Here is a 24,048-nt window from a genome sequence, read left to right on the forward strand (position 1 = left end):
GGCTTAGCGCATGCGCCAGATTGCAAAGCCGCTTCCGGCCAATGAATGGCGGCTGTTGGTAGTTCGGTGTGTCGCTCCTTGGAGGCACGATGGACGAGGACTTTTTGCTGGCCCTGCAGCTGCAGGAGGAATGGGGAGCGGAGGACGAGGAGGTGCGGGTTCAGACGCTCTCCTCTGATCCTCCGCGGCCGCTCTCACTGATGGACGATGCCTGGGAGTTGATGGACCCCAACCCGGACGTTCGAGGCCTCTTTCTGCAGTTCAACGAGACCCTCTTTTGGGGGCGCCTGGCGGCGGTAGAAGTAAAATGGAGCCCGCGCATGACCCTGTAGGCCGAGGGAAGCGCCGGGGAGGGAGGGAGGAGAGAGACATCCCTAAACCAGAGGTCTCCAAACTTGGCAACCTTAAGACTTGTGGATTTCAACTCCCAGAATTTTCCAGCCAGCTCTGGCTGGAGAATTTTGGGAGTTGAAGTCCACAAGTATTAAAGTTGCCAAGTTTGAAGACCTTTGCCCTAAACGGACGCCCTCCAGGGATGGTGGGACTACCGCTCCCAGAATTCCCTGCTGCTTGCAATTCTGGGATTGGTAGTGCAAAGAATATCGGGAGGAAAGACTTTCTCTGCGGGCTCAGGTGTCAAGAAAGGTGCCTTTTGAGCTGCTCCCATTGCAGCACATCTACCCATTAAAAAACTGTAAAATGTAGTAAAATGTACAACCCTGATATTTCATTCTGATTGTCAGATCTGATCCTGTTAAGCTTTCCTAGTCAGCCAAGGTTGGATTGCCTGATTGCAAGCAGGCACATTTTTTTTTAATCTGACAACCAAGCAGGGCAGGCATAATCAGACACACATACTGGTCAAGATCAATGATAGCTGTAAAATGTTTGTACCTGAGTCTTGGGATTTTGAGCTACCACAAACCAGCAGGATGAGGTAGCAGTGTGAACTATGCTAATTCAGATTGAGAAGTGGGCTGCTTTTAAATGCTCTTCTACTTCTCTTTCTTGAAAAGTTGTCCTTTTACTACCAAAGAAAACTGGTAAAGTTTTCTACAATGGATAACTGTTCCAGTCACATTCTGCTTTGGTAGGTTTTTGCTGTTGGGATACAAAAATTGATAGTTTCTGCTTTGCCTTCTAGGTGTGCTGGAGTTTGCTGCTATGAAGGTCATGGAGGAATGTGTTCCATTCGACTAAGTGAACCACTTTTAAAATTACGGCCAAGGAAGGACCTCGTGGAGGTATTGCAAAATGGAATTCTTTCTACAAAGATGGAATGTAGCATGTAAATTTCTTGCAGCCTAACATGGTTGAATGCTTGCATAAACTGTGGAATATATTTTGTCAGTAACAATCAGATCTTGAAATATGCTTAATAATATAAGAATAATAGTAAGAGATCTAAATATAGCAAGTAGTCATATGAATAGTCAGGTCTTTTCTATGAATAGAGCACTTTGATGCCTTAGTGCTCTGTGGTTGCAGAAATTCAGTACTATATATATATTTAATAAAGTACTTTTTCCTAGGAATTAGCTCTCATTTGCTTTAAAAACAATGTTTTAATTCTACAGAGATGGAAGAAACAATGACTCCTGTATTGTAAAAATACCAAGGAGCTCCAGTGTAGCAGTATGTGCCTTATTTTTGATCTATAGCAATATTTTACTTTCTTATATAATGGGATGAGTTATTGTATTCCAAACAAGGAGATATGAAATTCTGTTATTATGAGAGTAGAGACTCTCTGGTCCGTGGCCAGTTAGCTAACACATCTGTCTTGGTTTTCATGAGATCTGTTTCCTCCATGATTGTTTTGTGTGAGAGAAGCAAACTCCCTTTCTTCTTTCGCTTAGTTCATTAATGGGACAAAAAAAGTTCAATAGATCTATTTGCTTGGTAACTACAGTCAGTTTTACATAGCTGTGGAATAAATGCAAACTAACAACAGTTTTATGAATTCTCATTGTAAACCAAGTACATTTGTACAAACCTGAATTGTAAACACCACATTTCAAAATTTAATTCATATTTTTCTTGCCATATGGTAGACAAACTGAAATTGATAAATTTCTTTCCAAAATATGGATATGCAATGTCTTGTCAGAAATGGATACTTAATAAGTAATCTCATTAATTAATTTCAGACTCTTCTGCATGAAATGATTCATGCCCTGTTGTTTGTTACTAATAATGACAAGGATCGCGAGTCTCATGGTCCAGAGTTCTGCAAACATATGCACCGGATAAATCGCTTAACAGGAGCAAATATTACGGTAAAGGCTTTTTGTGATATAAAGGCTCATTTTCATTTTTTAAGCACAGAATAGAGACTGCATGATATGATGGCAAGCCAGTTCCTGACGGGATGATATACTTTAGCAGAGTTGATATTTTCAGCCAATCCTCAGAGTTCTATTATTAGCAGATGTAGTTTTATCTTTTGGGTTGAGGGCAACTCATTGAAGTGAAAACACTAAACTATAATGATCAGAAAATATGCTCTGAGTTACTATAGATCAATCTGAGTGTATCTAAAAAAAGAATTGAAAAAATAAGTGGAAATAGAACTGTAGAGAAAAAAGCATGAAGCTTATATAAAAAAGTGTTAGAAGATCAATAAATCTCTCAGAATGAATGGGAGTAATATTTCACATATTTGTTGGGTATAATAGCAATATGCTTAAGTGTGAAAAGTCAATATAGTAACATGCTGAAGAGATCAATTGAAACACATGCTATAAATTACATAAAATGAAAATGTATGCTTGGTTTTTTTTCTCTTTGGATTAGTGCCCAAGGGGAAAAAAGGTGAAAGTTTAAAAAAAAACATAACATAACATATACAGATAGAATAATTGGAAAAAATCTCTAAATGTAACTTGATTATTTGATTGACTATGTGAGTTGTTTCAAACAAGTGTGAAAACTGATTCTGCCTAACAATTGGAAGAATATGATTGTTATTCCATATACAAAAGGAAAGTTAGTTGTTGGTTGGTCATGTGAAGCTAGCACAGAAATGGTATCTATTGTATGAGAACTTGAATGACATAATGTTAAACAGATTGTATGTGGCCGTAAGGGGTGTGGAGCTGCAAATCAAAGATTTGTTGGACAGGTGAAATGGTTGAAACAGCTGCTAGTTATACTGTATATAAATGCTGAAAAACTAGAACCAGTAGAAGAATTCATAAATGTTTACTGAAAATGGGAAAATGGATAGACATGCAATACATGCAAATGTCTGCAGAAACACATGTGTTCTGTAAAAAGGAATGAATGTTTGTTGAAGAAGTAAAAATAGCTGTATTTAAGAGTGCGCTTTGCCCATGTTAGCCATATGAAAGTAAGGATTTGGATATACAGGAGAAACAAAAAAAATAGTGAGAGTGGGAAAATTAGTCTTCTGGACAATAGATTACTGTCAAGAATGAATGGGTGATTAAGTTATTTGGGCTGGGCATTGCATCAGTAGTACAAAAGAAGTACCATATTTTTTGGACTATAAGACGCATCATGATTTTGAAGAGGTACATTTTTTTAAAAAGGTTTTGCACTCTGCAGGCCTCGTTTTTTGCAAAAAAGGGGAGGCTTGTAGAGTGCTCCTGGGGCTGGGGGGGGGGGGAAACCGAGCAAAGAACCCCGTTTTTTCAAAAAAAAAAAAAAAAAAGACATGCAGAGCTTTGAGAGGCTCTTAAGAGTGCTCCTGGGGGCTGGGGGGGGGCAAAAACAAGCAAAAAAAGGCCCATTCTTTTAAAAAAAAGAGCCACTTTTTGCAAAAAATAAAAAAGAGGGGGGCATACAGAGGCTTTGGGAGGCTTGTAGAGTGCTCTTGGGGGCTGGGGGAGCAAATTGGCCCGTTTTTTGCTTTTTTTTTTTTTGTCCTCCCCAGCCCTCAGGAGCACTTTGCAAGCTTCCCAAACCCTCTGCATGTCCATTTTTGCAAAGGGGGACGATGTTTCGGTAGGTCAAAAATGCTGTATTCAGTTTAGAAGCCGCACCCAGATTTTCACCTTTTTTTTGAGAGAGAGAGAAAAGGTGGGTGTTATACTCTGAAAAATACAGTATATTGAAAGAGGTTCCTTATGTAAAAAAATGAATGTTAATCATTTTGGAAAACAAATATATGAAGGAAGAGTGAGTACACATAGAGAAAGTGAAAGATTGGCTGGAGTGTTCAGATTCTCTTGTACTTTTAATTTGTTTGATTTACTGTTTCTCACTCCTTTTCTGCAGTCTGAATTATCATTGCTTACTGTGAAAGGGAATATAGTAGCATGATAGATGTGTATGTATTTATATAAAAAGAAAACGAAAGTTGTACAGTACACTTTCCCCCTCTGGATTAATTTCAGATCTATCATGAATTTCATGATGAGGTGGATTTCTATCGTCAGCACTGGTGGCGTTGTAATGGGTCATGTCGAAATAGGAAACCTTATTATGGCTACGTAAAGCGTGTAATGAATAGGGCGCCATCTGCCAATGACTATTGGTGGGCAGAGCACCAAAGGAGCTGTGGGGGAACATTTACCAAGGTCAGAGAGCCCGACAACAGCTCCAAGAAAGGCAAGAAGAAAGATGATCAAGCAAAAATCCTTGACGATGGTCCACGTATGTACCTTTTTTTAATTTACCGTGTAACTAAATTCTGTATGGCTAAATGAAAAGATTAATTGCTAAAAGCTACTTAATTTTTTCTCAATAATGCTGATTAATATTTTCAAGTACATGGGATTGTGTTCAGTATAAAAGCAAAAAGCACTGAATATTGATTTTCTAGATGAGGGTGATTTGAGATTAACTTGAACTAGTGATTTGGATCCTAAAAGCAGTTGGAACCGAATGAAGTTTTCCATAAGAGACTTTCTCAATTCCTCGACTCCACTAGTTAGTAAAAAGGTTTCCATTCCAGAATCCGTAGATAGGTTTATAGTGAATTTTGTGTTCATGTAAGCCTTAAAATCAATCTTGATTTCTGATAACTACCTTGTAGTTTTCTTGGCATTATTTTCAGAAATTGTTTGCCATTGTTTTCTTCCTAAATCTGAGAGAGAACTAAGCCTAAAGTCACCGAGCTGGCTTCATGCCTAAGGTGGGATTCGTGTAGTGGTGGGATTCAAAATCTTTTCCTACCAATTGTATGAAAGCATGCACGTGCACTTTACGCACACGCGCTACACTCAAAGATCGCCCTCGATGTCAGCATTGGTGAGCTGAGCTGTTGTTTAGCTCAGCTGAAGCACGGCAATCCGCTCTGCCGTGTGAATCAGCTGAGCTAAAAAACAAGGGAATATAGGACAGGGAAGGCGGGGCCAACCAAGAGGTAGCATTTGCAGTTCTCCGAACTATTCAAAATTTCCGCTACCAGTTCGCCAGAATCAGTCTGAACTGGCTTAATACCACCTCTGGATTTCTGGTTTCTAGCCTTGTAACTTAACCACTGTATCAGACTGGTTCTCTGAAATAAAAATAGAAAAAAATAAATTCCACTTAAATTAAGCTGCTTGTGTTCATATTCCATATTGGTTTTGCAGAATTCTCTCTCTACAAGTGCAATTTTATGAATGATACATCAAAATATTATGGACATGTTTCAAGCGCTGTTTTTACAAATAAATCTGCTAAATTCATTTTGCAATGGGCATTACTCAGTACATGTAAATATATTGAGTAAGAAGCATTTGTAATAGCTGATGTTTATTTGAACTAAAAGAACTTCTGGTATAATTTCAGGAAAAGCTCATGGAAGCAGCATACAGACCATAATACCTTTTAGTGGGAAAGGATATATTCTTGGAGGAAAAAGAAGTGAATCATCATTAGAGGGAGCTGTAAGTCCAAGCATTAAGAGCAGAGAATTGCTCCAGTCACAATATCATTCACCTGCTGATTCATCTAGGTCAAATCCTAAAAATGAAATCAAATTTGAGAAAAATGTTTCCTGCGCAACCGTCTCCTCTCCATTTTCTCCAAGCGGTCCTGAAAATAGCTCTGCTTCTAGTACCACATTTCCTAGATTTTCAGTTGCTAACCGTAAGGTTTATACTAATGTTAATGGCTCACCAGTTAAAAATACTTCTTTGGGGGGGCAAAGGTCAGAATCAAGTTCTACAAAGGCTCTAAGAGATATACCTCACAAAAGGGCTCCAGAAAACACAATTTCTATATCAGCTACAATGACTCCAAAATCCCAGTCACCATCTCAGAGAAACAGCAACACCCAGAATGGTGGCCCAGCAAAACGAGCCCGAATGGAAGATTCAGTTATGTTTGTCAACTATTTTTTAAAGAAAGGAGAACTCAAGGAGGCTAGTTCTTCTATGAACAATACAGCTAAATCAGCAATCTCAGAAACATCAATTAGTAACCAAAATAGAAACGTATATTGCCCCGTCTGTCAATCTGAAGTTTTGGAAACCAAAATTAATGAACACTTAGACCTCTGCCTCTGAAATCTTCTAATGTGGTTTTCATCTAAAACTGCTTTGCTCAAGATTTCTGTATTTGTATGTATTTATGCACTTTCTGTCTTTTACGTAGAAAAGTTTATATTTGATTTTGTTTTGTGCATGAAACTCAAATGTGCATTGAATTTGTGTAAAACGGGTCCCCAATCTGCAGTTTGCGGCCCACTACCTGGCCATGGGCTAATCACCACTGGGCCACGTTAGGGGCCAGCCGGTGCACCTGTATACAGCTGCACTACATGAGCCTCCTATGAGCCCCAGTTGCACAAACCTCAGCGCTTGCAGCCTGTCACGCGAGTGTCAACGTGGGTGCTTGTGGCCCCACTTGCATGAGCATTGTGATGGGCATGTGTTGATTTAGAAAAACATCTACCTGATCAAAAATTGCAAAAGACAAGATATAATCAGCCTTAACCACTTGCTTGAGCCTTGCCACAAACATCACAGGCGCTATGCACACACGTGTGCATACTCTTGCCCTTCCACAAAATCATCCCCTTTCCCCACTCTGGGCCACCAACCTGGAAAGGTTGGGGAATTCTGGTGTGAGAGACATGGGATTGTTTTCCCCTGAATTTGAAAGCTGTTGTCATATTGTAAAGAATACTGGCTACTTTTCTGTTTGCACCTAAAGAAATGGCTCACCAAGTATTTGCTTTAAAATTATCATGTCTGCTTTTTATCACCCAATTTATAGATTTTGGCTGGATTTCCAAAGCTTTTTTCTGTTGAGTTCAGAAGGGTTAGACTGATTTTTGATCAGGTAGATGTTTTTCTAAATCATAAACACGTAGGGAACACTACCATTTCATTTATAAAGTGCCTATTAAAGTGATGTATGCCTACTATTTATTAATAACTTTTGAAACCTATTTCCTCTGAGATGGAAATATATTCTTGCACATGAGAGTTGTCAGCCATTTGTACAATTAAAAATAAATAGCTTTTCTGAAATCATATATGAACAGAACTCTCTTCAAAAATAAATCATGAATTTCATAATCTGCTTTTCAAATAAAATGTAACATAACTTGTGTCTTTTATAGGTCAGTTAGGTTTTGGTGATCTGTACTAGCTTTTGTTTTGAACGGCAATGTTCATATAAGCATGCAAACATCTATTCAGGCTCGTATTTTATTGTTGACTGGAAAACCTACAATAGACAGTGCTATGAAAGAAACAGCCATGGCATCTTTCAATTTCAATCAGACATTCTACTAGCTTGCTGGTGATTGTTCATTGTCAACAGCCTGGAATGATAGATAAGTGATCGATAAGGAGAACAATTGTTGCTTCGCTTACGTGTATACTTTTCTCTATAATATCACAACCAGTCTCAAAAAAATTATTCAAAAGGCACAAAGCAATCTTGAGATGGGAAAATAAATAAGAAAGGCATCCAGGGAATGCATTGAAATAATAGGGTAATAATAGGCAATATAAATTACTTCTATTGTGGTTATGGTACATATTTATACATGACGATGTTGACAAATTTATGCTTGATTGGGAAATGTGACTTTAATACCATTAATATCAACTTTAGATGTCAGCACAATCCTATTCCTCTTCAGAATCAGATGATGGAATGAGATGAAGGAACTAGATAAAAGGAAATAGAGAATCAAGAGAACTAATTGTCCAAGATGCATAGAAATAAGTTAAAACCACAAGATCAACTTAAATAAACACCTATTAGTTCAAAAGATGCATCAAACCAGAGTAGTGAAACAGACTAAAAGACATTTACATTCAAAAAATATATATGGAAAACAAGCAGAAAATCTGCCAAAACAAATTCAGTTGACAATTGTGTTCACACATCATGGATTACCCCCTGTTAAATAAGATACGTTTTGGCTAGATTCAGATAATACATCAAAGCTACCTTGGGTGGGACAAAGAAACAAATCTTTAGGGTATTAACAGCAGACATTGTATACATACATACAAAAAGCACAGGCTTGCCCCCAAAGCTGATTGGATTATGGCACAGAACAAGGAGCAAAAAAGTGTTAAAAGATTCACAGTGTACAAAAAAAGGGATGACTTAAAACTTCGCATTAAAATATTGAGGCAAATAGAATATGAAGCAACTTTTAAAAGAAGAATATGAAGTAAGCCATGGTTCTAATCATGGGCCATCACAGGTCATGGGCCATCACAGGCCATCATGGTTCTAATCATGGGCCATCACAGGTCGATGCAAAATTTACCGTCTATGTGCTTATATTAGACTGACAAATATATAAGGATGGAGTTTGCATCATGACATCATGTGAGGCAAGTAATTGTTCTATTGATTCCAATAGATGCTATCTATGCTGTAGATCGGGTGTCAAACTCGCATCGTCACTGTGGCATCATGTGACATTGGGACCTTTTTCCCCTTTGCTAAACCAGGCGGAGCAGGGCCAGCAGCATGCGATGCATCTGGCCCTTGGGTCGTGAGTTTGGCACCCCTGTTGTAGATTACATTCTATGCCTTTTGGGTAATGCAGCTTGAACATAATTACTGGGTCTAGATCTGTGGTTTCCAACATGGGACCCACGCCCCACAGGGGAGCAATTTGATTTTTAATGGGGGCAATTTGAACCTTTACACCAAGTTAATGGCCTTTTAGGCTTCCATGTGAGTAGAGTTCGCTTTTTGAGTAAAGTAAGAATTATATGCGGGGGATGGGCGCTTTAGGGTTTTAGAGATGCTTAGGTGGGGCATGGCCAAAAAAAGGTTGGGAACCACTGGTCTAGATGATGGTATCCAACTGAATTCAATTATATTATTAATCTAACAAAAATATATAAAACAAGCATAGAACAAGCCCCTAAGTGATCTAATCCAACTTACTCAAGTAACTGATCTAATGTATTCATTTTTATTGTAACCAACTGTGTAGAAATAGTTGTTATGAAGAATCTCCAGAGATCTACTACACTGCATATATTTAAGAGGCAATTTGTGGCCAAGCAATGGATATATATCATAGCCCATAAGGCTATGAGTTTACATTTTTATACTGTAGTTTTTCTAAATTGCACTGTATTTTACTGTTGTTTTTATATGTCTGGTTACATACTTATAAACATTTATAGAGGGGTCTCCCTAAATATTGGAAATAACAATAATACATCAAAACATAAACCAAGGCTCTTGCATTTGTGTTGTTGAAAGATTTTCTCATTGTTTTGACAAAACTCTTAAAGTTAAAAACACAAATTTGTAGTAAAAACATGGTCAGAAAATTAAATTTCTCAGAACAAAGTTCTAACAGTGAAAAAAAAGTGAACTATTGATTTGATGAGGAACCATTTTTATTTAAATGTTATATGAACCAACTAAAGAATTGTAATCAATTGAAGAGTATCTCGTACATAAGCAATCAAGGGTGCTTTATGTAGATCAGTGGTTCTCAACCTTCCCAATGCCGTGATCCTTTAATACAGTTCATGTTGTGGTAACCCCCAAGAATAAAATGTTGCTACTTCCTAATTGTAATTTTGCAATTTTCCGATGGTCTTAGGTGACCCCTGTGAAAGGGTTGTTTGACCCCCAAAGGGGTCGCGACAGAACCACTGATATAGATGGTTAAAAGTGAATCCTCTTAATGTCTTCTGACAAGTATATGTAATTGTCCATTCCCTAGGAGATGACTAGCCTTGAAATGTATCCAGATAGCATTTTCTTCATTTGTGGATTAGAAGACACAAGGGCAGGCAGAAGATCCTACCCTGTTTATCTAGTGATTGTGAATTCAGTTTGTGTGGATATACTCAGAATACCTATCTACATCTCTCAATCAAGAACTGTGTTTACAGCAAGGGAGGCACTAAGGTAGTAGAGATAAAATGTTTATAATCATAGTGTTGACTTACTAACAGGCCACAGCACTTTTCTCCCTCCTCTATTTTCCCTCAGCAGCCTCACTTTTAAAAACAATCCCAGCTAGATTAGATAATTAAAAACAGGGTTTATAAATAAAGCTAACAGACTTTTGACTACAGTTACAGTGTCACTGCCTGCTAAAAACAGGCACACGCGTGCACACACACACAGTTTATCAGATTACAAATTAGTTGCTGTGGAATAGGCTTTAAAAGAGTTACATAATTACAAAATAACCACATTGTTTCAAGAATTTTCATAATCTTTTAATTAGATTAGCTTTACAAGCAACTCGAGAGCTGTTTCAATAAGGAACACTGATTTTCAAAAGTTACATGACTTTATAATAAATCTGCAAATGAATCCTGAATTTCTTTGCCTGCTAGATAAAAGTCTTGTTTTACAGCTGGCTAATGTCATGAAATAAAAATAGCATCATGAAGCTTTATCTTTAACCAGGACTAAACAGAAATACAGGCCATAAGACAGTTTAAAAATAGTCTGAAACAGGTTTCTGTTTGGTGATGCCCCAGGCTGAAAATTTAACTAACGTGAACTGTTTTCAAATGGGCATCAGAGGCCCGGTTTGGTAACTTTTGTAAATAATGGAGATATCCAAGAGATTGTATATCTCACCAGCAAGCGCAAATTTAAGATGCTGATTGATACCTTTGAATAAAGGGACAAAAAAGTAAAATCTTAGGTTTGCATTTTAACACATTAAACATAATACAAAAGCAGTTAAAAGTTAGATTTACTAGGCCTAAACTGTGCATTGTGCTGCAGATCAGTCGGTAAAGAATTAACACTCCTTGGCCAGGCTTCCAGAGGCACTTAAGAGTAAGATGTGTTTTCTTCTGATTTACCAGGATGAAGAGAAAAGTCAAACTATTACAAGTTTTGACAGCTAGTAAGTAATTTTGGGAGAAGGGAACAGAAGGGAACAAAACCCAAAGTTTTTTTTGTAACTTTCCCCAGCATGTTATTTTAATGTTGAATTTTCTCCCTTCTGTCAATGGTCATTAAGCACAATCCTTGTTGTTTTTCATGTTTTACATGAATAGTAAGGTTTTTTTAATAAAAATTACTGAGCTTTCCATAGAAAAGGACTTTTAAGAATATAAACTATACAGATGTTAAGTTGCATACAGAAAAACATTTCTGTACACTTACTTTATTTTGATTAAGTGAGGCAAAAAGGGATTGGTGATGCTATCAGTAAGGCTGGGAGAATTTAAAAGCTTCCCCCTTCAGGGAATCACATTTTAGCAGAAAAATAAATTTCACATAGCTGATAAATGAATGTTATTGTTCCTCACTCTCCCCCGACCCCCAAACATTAGACCATTGTAAAAATTTCTCCATGATATGAAATCCTTCACATATTAAGCCTGCAGTGATGCACTTCAGTCTTAATGTATTTAATATACACCTGACATTATGTAAGAAGATCAAGGGGCAAACAGTAAAGGATGAGGGATGGTAATGCTTTGAGAGAAAACGTATCTGATTTTAACTTACACAAATGAGAGAAAGCTTTGAAATGAGTTAAGACAGATCTCCCATCAAAGTAGTAGAAGGGGTGTTGCTTCATCTAAAAGCCTAGAAAAGCCCTTACAGTTTAGGTATTGAATGATATTTGTGGACAGAATCCACCTAGTAATTCATCTGCAGAAGTTGCACAAGAGCCCAGCTTTTCTTTGAAGAACTGCATTTCCATTAAATGGGTTCACAGATGAAGTTCCCAGTGGAGTACACCCATAGCGTTCAACACTATGACAGTACAGATAGTATCAAGTTCACTTAGTGGCCAGCCAGTCACTTAGAAAACCCAAATGAGACAGATTAAAAAATGGTTACTTTCCGGATTCAGTAAGTAAAGCCATAAGTAACTGACAGAAAGACAGGCATCGTTTCATGTTGCTTAAGTTTCAGAGAGAACATAATACAATCAATCAATCAAATCAGTATAAGATATGAAAAAAATGGGTTCTCAGATGATGATTAAAGTGCTCCTTTTTGGATTTTAGGTAAAAAGACAATCATTTACTGGCATTTCATTTATTTAAATTAAGTTTTATATGGTAGAATAATGGGGAAAATAGTAGATTTACAAAAATAGAGAAATGCTACTTTGTAGAATGTTTTGTTCAATTTTGATCACCAAACCTAGTTATACAAAATTATTTAAACCCAACATTTATCACTTTTTTAAAGAGGAAGATGAACGACTGAATGTCAAAAGATGAATGATAGAAAAATCTCAAAATGTTGGGCACTTCATGTGTAAACTGTCAATCTTTACATTAGCAGTCACGGGATTGGAGTCACAATCATGGAGTACAATGCTTCAGCAGTTAAAAAGCCATTTGATGTAACATTGAAACCCATTGTTTACCGATTCAAAATCTTGATTTGGTGCTGATTTTCTTTTTCTTAATATTCACATTCAAAAGTTAATAGATATCATCAAGGTTTGATGAAGGTGAGGTGAAAAGATCCAGGATGTAGAGGAGGGAACTGTAGACCAAAGGCTTTTACAATTGTTCTTTCCCATCTGAATCTGAAGGTTTATTTAGTTCAACCCTCACACCTTTTTCACCTGCAAAGAAGGGAGGATATTATATGGAATGATGGTACTGATACACGGATTTGAAATGTTATAATTTTTCTTTTATTAAACTTTAAAACAAAATACACATTTTTAGAACTTCAAAATTAATGCCTGTTTGAAACCAAGTTAAATATTAATTGACTACAAAAGTGAATGAAGTTGGGGAAAAAACCCCAACATCAAGGCACATATTTGCGCTTGTCTTTTGAATGTTAAAACTATTTTTATTATGTTATTTTGTTATAATTAATACAATGTCTTAGTTTCATTTTTATTCATTTACTCATCTAATTTATATGGGCCCCCATCTCACAAAAAAGTTCCTTTTATAGGCAATACAACCATAATTGAGCCCATAATTAGTCCTTGAAGCGGGTGACAGCAGAGAAATCTGCCTCCTGAGTCCCAGAAATGTAGTTCCCTGACAGGCCCACACTTTTCAGCTGGAACTGATAGAACAGGCAAATATAGTTGGGGAGAAATGGTCCCTCAAATAATCTGGCCCATGTAGGGCTTTTTAAGTAAGAAAAACGGCACCTTGAATCGAAACTGAAAACAGACTTATAACCAGTGCAGGTTGTGAAACTGTTGTAATGTGTGTTCTTTTAGACTACAGACACAAATAACTGCATGTGCCATTGCATTTTGAACCAGCTGAGGTTAACAGTTTCATAGTTTTAATTCTAACTTAACTTCTGTGGACCTCACTCCATATTTAAGAGATCTCCTTGATGTGTCTATCGTCCCTGTCACATTTTGATTTTTTATTTTCTTCGTTCAAATTTGTAATTTTCATTTAAATAAATCAATAATAAATAAAGTTTCCAGCTGCTCTTCAAGGGCAGTCCCACACAAGTAGAGCAAAATTTAAGGATACTTCAGAGAACCAAGTAAATAAATATTCATCTTTTAGAAACTATGCAATGTGCCTATCCAAGGCTATATACTTTTTCCACTTCCCTCTTACCCTTACACAGCAAAAGTCAGCTAGTAAGAATGATATATAATTCTATTTTTGCCAAAGTAGCCAGTTTTAGTAAACTATATCTCTATAGTGGATATTGCTTGATATTTTAATAAAGTGATAGTAGCTCAATTTCTATGCTCTAGATTATTGTAATTTTGATTAAGTACAATCTTTAAAAATAGAATAGTCCTACTAGACCAAATTCAAGTAAAAAATTTGTAAAAACACTCAGTAAGAAAATATGGCAACTTACTTACCTGTTAAGTATTTTACTTTTGCACGGGCTCTTTCATCTGCATCAAAATACCACACTGTTATTGCGTACCTTTAAAAGAATAAAAAAGGTGAAGCAGTAATGGCACATTAAAATAATGCTGCTGTTTAGATTACTTGAGATTATTTCTATTACACTTAAAAAGTACAATTTCAACACAATTTGTCAGTTTTATAGAACTATTTTCTCCCTTATGTGGCGCCCATGAATATCATGATCTTTCATAATTTATAGGGAACTAGGTATTTTTTAAAGTGAAGCTCAAGACGCTTACTATCTTAATTTCTCTAGAACTGAGACCTCTGTAATTTATGGAAAATCATTTTAAATCAATATGAATATAAAAACTATTGAAGTATGTTGTATCTTTGCTAATTAATGTTATTTATAAAATAATTTTACCAGTCTATTAATTCTTTACAAAACATTTGAAAGATGTTCCTCACTTACATCACATAATGATTCCTTAATTTTTCAATTTTGAATTGAAAGTTTATTTTTTGCATTAGTTAAAATTGTGATTTCTTGATCTTCTAGGAAAAATTACTATCTCCAAATTATCTAAATATCATTTCTGTAGGTACAACATTTCCTGATATATGGATTTCAACTCCCAGTATTTCTCAGCCAGCATGGCTATTGCTGAGAATACTAGGAACTGAATTTTATACATCTGGAGAGCCCCAAGATAATAGGAGGCTGTTTTAGCCTTTAAATAAATAACACCACAATAGATTAAGTTTATTTACCTTTTTTGCAATCTCTGAAATAAGATACATACAGGTCCAGCCCAAGAACAACATAGTTAATTTCTTTATTTCTTACATTCAATAGACAGAATCATTAGACTTTTTAACTAAACACAACTCTACTAAAATAAGATCCATTAAAGGTTTTCATTATTGTCCAAAATTCTAACTTTTTAGTTATATATTCTACAGTACTTAAAACTGATAGACTTTGATCCTGATGGCCGACAAATAGTAGCCGCATGGTAGATCCCTAAATTGCAATAAGCATTTTAAGTGGGTTTTGTTCATCTATAACTTTCTAGAAAGCAATTAATGTGTTTTTGAAAGCTAAAACAGCAAGTTTTTAACATTTCACACCCTGCCAGGCTTCTTTAAAATCTGTATGCATGATTCATTCATCTCACCTTGTAGCAAATGCAGGCTGCACTTCATGAGGATTGCGGCGATCAGACCAGAAGAACAGCAGTCTGTCAAATTTAGGTTCAATATCAGCAAACTGGGCTTTGCCTTCTGGGAATATTCGAAGAATACCTCCATTTACCTTGAAAAAAATCCAACAGGAATTTACATTTTTAGTAGTTATCAGTTATTGTAAGATATTATCTGCTACAATAGATAATAACAATAATGGAAATGCTTCCTAATATTCCAAAATTCTTCAGGATGAAGCAAAAGTAAAATGACAGTTACAAAGGGTCATCAAACTAAGATGATACAAATTATGTTCTGGCTGTCTTTCCACAAACTTTCCTAAAGATATTGTATTTTCAGAGTATAAAAGGCACCTTCCCCTCCCCCAAAAGAGGGTGAAAATTTGGGTGCTAGACCCACCCACCCGCACCAGAGGCGAAAAATGCAAGGCATGGAGGCAGCGATGGTCTGTGGCAATCCCTGCAGGCTGGAACAGCTGATTGGGGGTATTCCGCAGTTGAATCCACCTGCCAATCAGTTGTGCTGAATCAGGCTGCATTAAGTGCTAAAACTGACCTGGCTGGTCATAGTTTGCAGCAGCAATTACATTCTGAACGCACATACAAGTAACTGATTCAGCAGGATTCAAAATAATAATAATATACAATATAATACCAAAAGCAGGTTTTCCAAGGTAGAAGCAGTTTTACTTTCAGTTATCAGCTTAAACCAGGCTCCTTTCTGTCTCCTTGTTGCTCACACAACAAATACTGTTTCAGAGTTCAATTAGCCCTCATTGGCTAACTTAGTTGCTATGCCTATTAATTGGCTGACCTTGTTATCATGTGTTCCAAGTCATTAAGTCTCACATACTGACAGGAAGCTAGCTAGCTGAATACCATGGATGCTGGTAGGCAGAGGCAGAATTTTTCTTCTTCTCATTTTCCTCCCCAAAAACTAAGATGCGTCTTATACTCCAAAAATGTGGTAATTCTTCCTCCTCCTTCCCCTTTTCAACAAATACATTAAGCACCACAATTAAGCACCAATACACATTTGGTACTTTATTATAAGTAAGATTACATTTTCATTTGAATCACTTTACCAACAACCAAAATCATGATGTTGATAAAAAACATAAGCTGAAGGTAGAAGAATTACTTCAGGCTAAAGGTCTCAGTTTACATAATAGAATTTCCAATATATTTTCCAAAAGTAGAACCAGATAACATTTTAGATCCTAGACAGAATATATTTGCCCTGGAGACCTAGGGCTTGGTTGCAATATTAAGAATGAGTTTGCCAGATATTCAAGGGAGCATGTTAAAAACTTATGCAAAAACTATTTTTAGACTTATTTAAAACAACTTAGCATAACAATCAATTGCTTATTACAATTAATATAACAAGAATGCCATTTCTTAATATACTGTAAAACCTTCTCCAATAATAGAAAGTACCTTGGCATCCCAGTCTTTATTAAGGTAATATATACACGTAACACATCTTCCATCTCCATTTGGATTATCCACATGTCGCACATATCCTGTTCCATTGCCTGGGTAACAAGCTACCATTGCCTGCAATTAACAAGAAAACACATAACATGAACATAAAGGGACTTCTTCTCTATCTCAAGAAATGGATTTATAAATTTCAGCATTTTGAAATTTAATCTTGTGAAAATATTTAATAAATATGCAAGTGATTATGTGTAACATCCATGAAACTATTTTTTAAAAGCATATTTGTTCAGATGGTTGTCTAACACATTAGGGTAATGATAGCCTTATACATATTGACAATTTGTAAGCTTTAATCTAGTATAATTATTGTGCCAGCAGTAGCATGGAGAAATAAAAAAAAAACAAGTTAACACCATAGGTCAATGCTCAATAATGTTTATCATATTTTAAGATTAAAACAGGAAGAAATCAAAATTATTTTGCAAGATCTTTTTCTGGACCCATGGATATAAGAGGTCCCATCTCTTGGTTATGACAATGATTTTCTTGGCTGCCATGTGTTTTAATTTTTGTTAATTATTATTGTTTTATTGTTCACTTCTCAGAGTCATTCATTGAGATGGGAAGCTATATAAACTGAATAAATAAATAAATAAGCAAGGAAGCAATATATCTATATTCAATAATTTTCAAGTATACTTCCACAATTATTTTTTTCCTCTGCAGCTGTCTCTTGCTCTAGGGTTCCTTACCTCCACAATTGAGCTCAGAATTTTTGTTGCTAAGTGAAACATTTGTTAACTGAGTTTTGCCCACTTTACAACCTTTCTTGCCACAGTTGTTAAGTGAATGACTGCAGTTGTTAGGTTAATTCACGCTTGATAAGTGAATTTGGCTTCCCTATCATCTTTGCTCGTTGGAAGGTCACAAAAGGGGACACACTTGGGACACTGCGACTGTCATAAATATGAGTCAGTTGCCAAGCGTCTGAAGTTTAATCATATGACCATGGTGATGCTGCAATAAATCATGAGTGTGAAAAATGGTAATAAGTCACTTTTTTCAGGGTCATTATGACTTTGAACAGTCACTAAATGAACTGTTGTAAAGACAAGGATTACTTGTAAATATTTTCTGTAAGTAAACTGGTATAACTTGAATGATCTACATTACTTTATTAAGAAAATTATAATTTGGAGAAATCAGAGGGCTTTCCATTAAATTTTAGCCTGCTGTTTATAAATTCTATTATATTATTAATAATGTAAGAAATGTTAGTTATTGCTGCCGTCTAAGGATAGTTATTTATATGTCATTATCCGCAAACAAACAAGAATGACTTTTCACTGGCATTTCAAAACAGTACAAAAATGTTCAAAGAACACTTAAAAATAGACAAATAAAGGAATTCAGATATTACTTTCCTACAAAGAATTGGAAAGTTACTTTATATACTACACTAAAACCTAAGTTTCAAAATGGACATGACAAGGAATTCTACACACTGCTTGGGTCCACACAACCTTCTATACCTTAAAATAGATTAACAAAACACAACAGCTATATTTGGATAATATGCTCTATTAAAACAAATTCAATACACTAGAGCTAAACAAGACTGCCTATTTCATATAATGCTAGGACAGTGGTATAAATCCCAACATACACTGAATTATAAACTATCCAACAACATTTTTAGCCTAGTATAGTGTGTTGTATAAAGCATCTTAAGCAACTCTGGGCAGCTCATAAAACAGTAAAACCAGTAACTCTAAAACAACCATAAAACACTAAACCAATCAAACAAAAAACCTTATGCCATTATCATCCCTTTAGAATGCTCTACAGCAAACTCTAATTACCCTATATCCATAATCTTTTAAAGATGATATTTGTCTCCATTTATCTGCAGTAATAAGTTATTCTATTGTAAGTACCTTTAGATTCCTCTCTAAAAACATCCCAGAAGAAAAGAATAGTTACTAAGAAAACTACGTAGAGATCTTAATGAATTAAGGAATTGAATACTAAAGGAATATTTTTTTCCCAGAAGCAACATAATAATATATAGTTTTAGCTTTTATAGCCAAATAATCATTTGTTGTTTGATGAGAACTTCCCTAGACATCGAAAATTAAAGGAATGGGAGTACAGATGAGTTAACAAAGATTTTTTTTACTACTCCTACCTTAAACTATTTTCGGCAAGTCATTAATGCCATGGTTAAAATTGGATCAAAGACCACGCACAACTTGATAAATCATATAATTTAACTGTAGTCTGTGTGCATGTGTGTAGTCATATATATAAAATTCAACATACTGTATTGCTTCACATAACATAAAATAAGCATAATTGGTTTGGACATGGACCACACCAAGTTGATGGTTCCAACTATGAAACTTTTAGCACATTTGTACTGTGAAAGCATTTAAATGTTCCTGAGCATAGTGTAAGAGTTTTAAATATAATAGTCATTATTTAATAAACAATCAAGAAAGCATGCATTATTGTTTCAACTCTATTAGCAGTTAGGGTTTCAAAAGGAAGTTGTTCATTAAAAGTAGTGGAAAGTTTTGACTTCGCATTTGACAGGTGCAGCATGATGTGTCTATTTTTGCTTCAGGCTTCTTTGTAACCAATCATGTTCTTACATGTTTGTAGTTCCTTGTTGGTTGATAATAAATAAACCCAGGGGTTTTTTGTTTCAGGGTCTTGCTCTTGAATATTACTGAACATGTCTCTAGTGTGTCTGACCATGCTTTGCAAGCTCCTTTCAATAAAGATGAGAAATCAAACAAAGACATCAAGTTCTGAAAGTAAAGATGAGGCCTTTAAAAAAATTAGTTATTTTTTCCCCATCTTTTCCATTTTATTAGTTTATAATATAAAACACAAAGATACAAAAGCAAATAAAAGGAAAAATAGGAGAGGAAAAAGGGAAAAGTATAGAGAAGAAGGGGGGGAAAAAGAGAAGGCACTGACTTCCGACTGCCTTTGGGGCAGTAGAACAAGAAATAACATCAAACCTCAATGTTTTACTTTTACGTAAGAGTATAAACTAGCCATTTCTATAACAACAGAGCTACAGATGATCTACAGAGTAGGGAAAATGAATTTCACTGCATTTCATACAATTGGGTAGAAGAGGAAAAGTAAACGGCTTCTTATGGATTTTCCTCTCATAGCACTTGCTAAGAGCTGAAGTGGGATTTGATCGGTGGTGGGATTTGAATAACTTAACAGCTGGTTCTCTGGCTGGGTAGGCGCGGCCGGTTGGTCATGTGACTGGGTGATGTCACTCATCACAGCCACACCGCGCAGAATCTTAACTACCGGTTCGCCTGAATTGGTGCAAACCGGCAGCAGCCCTTTGATTCTCACTATCAAGAGAGTTGCTTCACAAATCTTTAGCATCAAGAAATGAGCAGCAAAACTGTCACTGGTTAGAAAGGGTCAGAGGAAAGGACCCAGGATTTAAGCCTTGGGAATACATATGGCAAGATTCTGGGTTGTTAGATACAGCACTTCTTTTTCTTTGAATGCTTGGCTTTCTAATTGTTTACAACAAATCTATTAATCTAACTTTATGTCTGCTTTAGAATACAAAAATGAGTGTGTTCAACTGGTGTATCGGGCATAAAGTCTTGATATCACAAGATGTAATAATTTTATTGATACTTATCATTATCATGGCACTTGGTTATTTGGGGGATCACTTCTCTCCAGTTACATCTACCTGTCCCATAGGTCTGGCAGACGGGGGGCATATTACAGGACTACCCAGATAAGTAATATCTTCAAATGGGATCTAGGAAGAAAGCCTTTTCTGCCATGGTGCTTGTCCTGTGGAGAGTCCTCCCCCTGCCCAAGGTGAGGCTAGCTCCAATCTTATTGGTCTTCAGATTATATTCAAAACATGGTTATGTCAACTGGCTTGGATCCCATAATAAGAGCAGAGCCTGCCAGATGGTTACATGATGGCCAACAGAATACATTCTCTATATGGCTTCTCCTGCCACTATTTTTAAAAATCTTTTTGCATCATTAGCTTTTTAAAATCTATTTGGATTATCTTGTACACACTGCTCAGTCACTACATGAGATGGGTGGTAATGTAAATGTGATTGATAGGTGGATAGTTGGATGACTTGACAGATGGATATCCTATATTAAAAGCATTCTTAACAAAACATTTAAAATTAATTTCTAAGAGAGGTTTCAGATTCTATGTTCCCATTCAACTGGTACTATGTAATATAACATACTATGATTAAGATACCTTCAAATGTTTTATAAACATAATATTTTCAGCTTAATTTTCTTAAATATTTTTCTTTCAGGATTCTTCCTTGCTTTAAAAAAATACTAGAAACCCATCCCCATTTGAGTCACTGTTTCAGAGATATTTCCTTACCAGATTTGTCAATGCCTTCAACAATTGCAACGTTTCTAATGTCAGTGGGAAATAAAAGTTCTTAAAAAATCTGGGACATAATCAGAGATGTATTTGCCTTGAAATTAGCCCATATTGAAACAGCACAATTAAGAATTGACCATATAACATATTTATGACTTTTTGTATGAAATATTTGTAAATATTTCAAAACTTTCTCATTTATGTAAGACATGGGTCCAGGATTTTGGATGCATTCTGAAAGTTACTTCATTTGGGGTATCTTGGTTGAAAATGTTTTGCCCTCTATTTAACAATATTTACTCCATTAAAAATTAAAATTGATGTATCTACTGCCACTATCTTTTCCCATGATTGTTTGATGCGATTTTTAATATGGTATTATTTTCAACACAGGTTAGCACACTATTTCAATAAAGGTCATACAAAATTATATATTTGAAGACCACTGAATAGAAATAGAAAAGTTCATATAAAATGGGGAGAGGAATTCTTCCTGTAAAATAATTTATAAACTATAGCATAATATTTTCTTATTAAATGATATGCATAATTGTTAACTGATAAAGTGGCCTACATTAGGAAATACACAAAGCAAAAGAAATAAACTATTGTAGAAGGTCAGAGAGTAATGAAAATGATTAATCTTCAATAACAAACAATGACAGTTGATAACAATATTTGAAATTCAAAAAATGAAACCATTTAGAAAATGCTTCACATGGAATGTGTGGATTCTCAGGCCTGATCATTACCTTTTTCTAAACTTTCTCCCCCTAAAAAGTAAATATTTTCAGAATTATTTTCTGTAGCAGAAGATAATATTGAACTACAAGACCTCAAGATTCCTTTTAACTCAAGATTCCTTTCCACTATATGATTCTATGACATGTCAGTTCAATGTTTACTTTGCAATGTTCATGCTTTCACTCTGAATAAGCAAAAATGAAGATATCTATTTAGTGTTCAACAGTTTATAGCTGCATTTGCAACTAAAATTAAAAATGTTTACATAAATTAAATTGATAAATTTATACGCTGTATGTCTTTTATGCACCAAACACATCAATGTTATATCCATATATTCATATTTTAATTTCTCCAAAATTAAAGACAAAAAAGAATGCTCTGAACTTTAAAAAACATTTCAGATTAAAAGCAGTTATATAGACAATGTTAATAACAATTTAAAGTTTTCTCATAGCATCCTTTGCTAACTTTTTAAAAAAAAGCAAGATTCCTTTTCTGTAAATGTAATGGATGTTAATATTTCCAACAATTTTGAATAACAATAAAAATAGGATAATGGACAAATATACCTAAAATAAATGTAGATGATTATTTTTGAAGTCCTCAAACCATACCCCATCGAGAAAAAAACTGAAGTTTCTTGTCCTCAAACTCAGAACTGGGAAGGAGACATTTGATGATTGTAATTTCTCCTTCAACTTTTGAATAATGACATGACTTTGTTTTCTTTCCAATTCTTGAATATTTGTCAATGTTTGCAAGCTTCCCCCTCTCATATTGCCAAGTAAATGGCAACAACTATTCTCCACCATTTTTTTTAATATTTAATGTTTGGACTAAAAATAGAAATATATTTAATGTCAAGTTGACGCTGGTTACCAGAAGAGGACTAGACTTTATTATGATTAATCTATCTTAAGATATTTTCTCTTTTCTTCCTGTTCAAACCATCTCAGTATATATCTCAATCTACTCTAAAATCCTCCAGAAGTTTTGGGAGACACAGAGAATTGATGGGAATTCTTTTCTCTGCTGTGTTCCTCTGTTAGCAAATGGACTTTTATCAAATACAATAGAAATGTGATACAATATCACATTCCCAAATACAGTCTAGTTCAGAATCTACATTGGAATCCACAGAGTTACAATACTTTTAACATTAAACATATTATCAATTCCTTGGACTAACACAATTTTCTATGGAAAAAAAACAGGAGAGAAGAAAACTAAAATGCCTAGACTAGAGTAAAAATTGGTATGCCACAAACTGAGCCCAATATATCCCAATAAGCTAATTGTGTTTTTTTTTTTCTCAACATCATCAACACCGCAATGAGACCATGATGCTTTTCCTACAAAAGTGTCAATTCCTAAGTCAAGAAAAAGCAAACCTGGAAAATAACTAATTTTCTATTAAATAACTTCAGTCAACCTTTGCAGTTCTTTATATTATTTTGCACAAAAAGAATACATAACTTAAAGACAGAAAAATAAGGTATTAAACTTTACCTTTATTATTTAATAATAAAGTTATATAAAGTTATAAACTTTAAGATGCAGAAATGTATTCATCCTACTTTGAGATAGAGTTAGAAATGCTGAGGTTTTTTTTTACTTCATCTTCTGGAGCATGTTAATAAGAATAACGAAGATGATGAACGCAAACCAGTATACCATGAAGGCTTATTGAGTACTGGAGAGACCAAACTCACCTGTAAGACAGATAAAATGAAGAATAGAAAAGAGACAAAGCAAAATATTACATGGCCTGTATATTTAAAAAAAGCAAGCAAAGCAGATAACAAAACCTGGCAAAGGTTAAAAGCAAGAAAGCTGAAGAATGTGAAGGCTAATTTTGGCTGTATAAGACCAAGTCTTAAGAACAAATGAATACAAGGTCAGAACTGAGAAGGCTGCAACAAAGAACAAATGAAGCTTCTGCAAAGAAGCTGAAGAAACAAACACCTAGTTAACTGCTGCAAGAAGACTGTAGAGATTGACTACCAATAACAGCATGACAAAGTAGCAACAATAGTGC

The 24,048-nt window shown here is 35.2% G+C and overlaps 2 protein-coding genes across 2 annotated transcripts in view; one reads left to right on the forward strand and one right to left on the reverse strand.

Annotated features, from left to right (window-relative positions):
• On the forward strand, nucleotides 1-11,433 carry SPRTN (SprT-like N-terminal domain). Its single transcript, XM_032215323.1, has 5 exons — nucleotides 1-328; nucleotides 1,145-1,244; nucleotides 2,151-2,279; nucleotides 4,362-4,620; nucleotides 5,743-11,433. Exons 1-5 carry the CDS (start codon nucleotides 90-92, stop codon nucleotides 6,459-6,461), a joined length of 1,446 nt encoding a protein of 481 aa, XP_032071214.1. The 5' UTR covers nucleotides 1-89; the 3' UTR covers nucleotides 6,462-11,433.
• EGLN1 (egl-9 family hypoxia inducible factor 1) overlaps nucleotides 11,121-24,048 on the reverse strand; it is a 19,388-nt gene continuing 6,460 nt past the window's right edge. The window contains exons 2-5 of the mRNA XM_032215325.1: nucleotides 16,838-16,957; nucleotides 15,371-15,507; nucleotides 14,198-14,265; nucleotides 11,121-12,961 (exon numbers count right to left, since the gene is read on the reverse strand). Of these exons, the coding sequence (XP_032071216.1) occupies nucleotides 12,897-12,961; nucleotides 14,198-14,265; nucleotides 15,371-15,507; nucleotides 16,838-16,957 (390 nt within the window). The 3' untranslated portion in view covers nucleotides 11,121-12,896. The remainder of the gene's footprint in view (nucleotides 12,962-14,197; nucleotides 14,266-15,370; nucleotides 15,508-16,837; nucleotides 16,958-24,048) is intronic.

This window comes from Thamnophis elegans, chromosome 4 (assembly GCF_009769535.1).
Source record: "Thamnophis elegans isolate rThaEle1 chromosome 4, rThaEle1.pri, whole genome shotgun sequence".
NCBI classification, from domain to species: domain Eukaryota; kingdom Metazoa; phylum Chordata; class Lepidosauria; order Squamata; family Colubridae; genus Thamnophis; species Thamnophis elegans.

What these genes read in the sequence shown, in the direction of transcription:
- SPRTN (XM_032215323.1), top strand. Translation starts at nt 90, where the DNA reads ATGGACGAGGACTTTTTGCTGGCCCTGCAGCTGCAGGAGGAATGGGGA. An exon ending in CAAGGAAGGACCTCGTGGAG is followed by an intron (nt 1,245 to 2,150) that starts GTATTGCAAAAT and finishes AATTAATTTCAG; the next exon opens with ACTCTTCTGCATGAAATGAT. An exon ending in TAACAGGAGCAAATATTACG is followed by an intron (nt 2,280 to 4,361) that starts GTAAAGGCTTTT and finishes GATTAATTTCAG; the next exon opens with ATCTATCATGAATTTCATGA.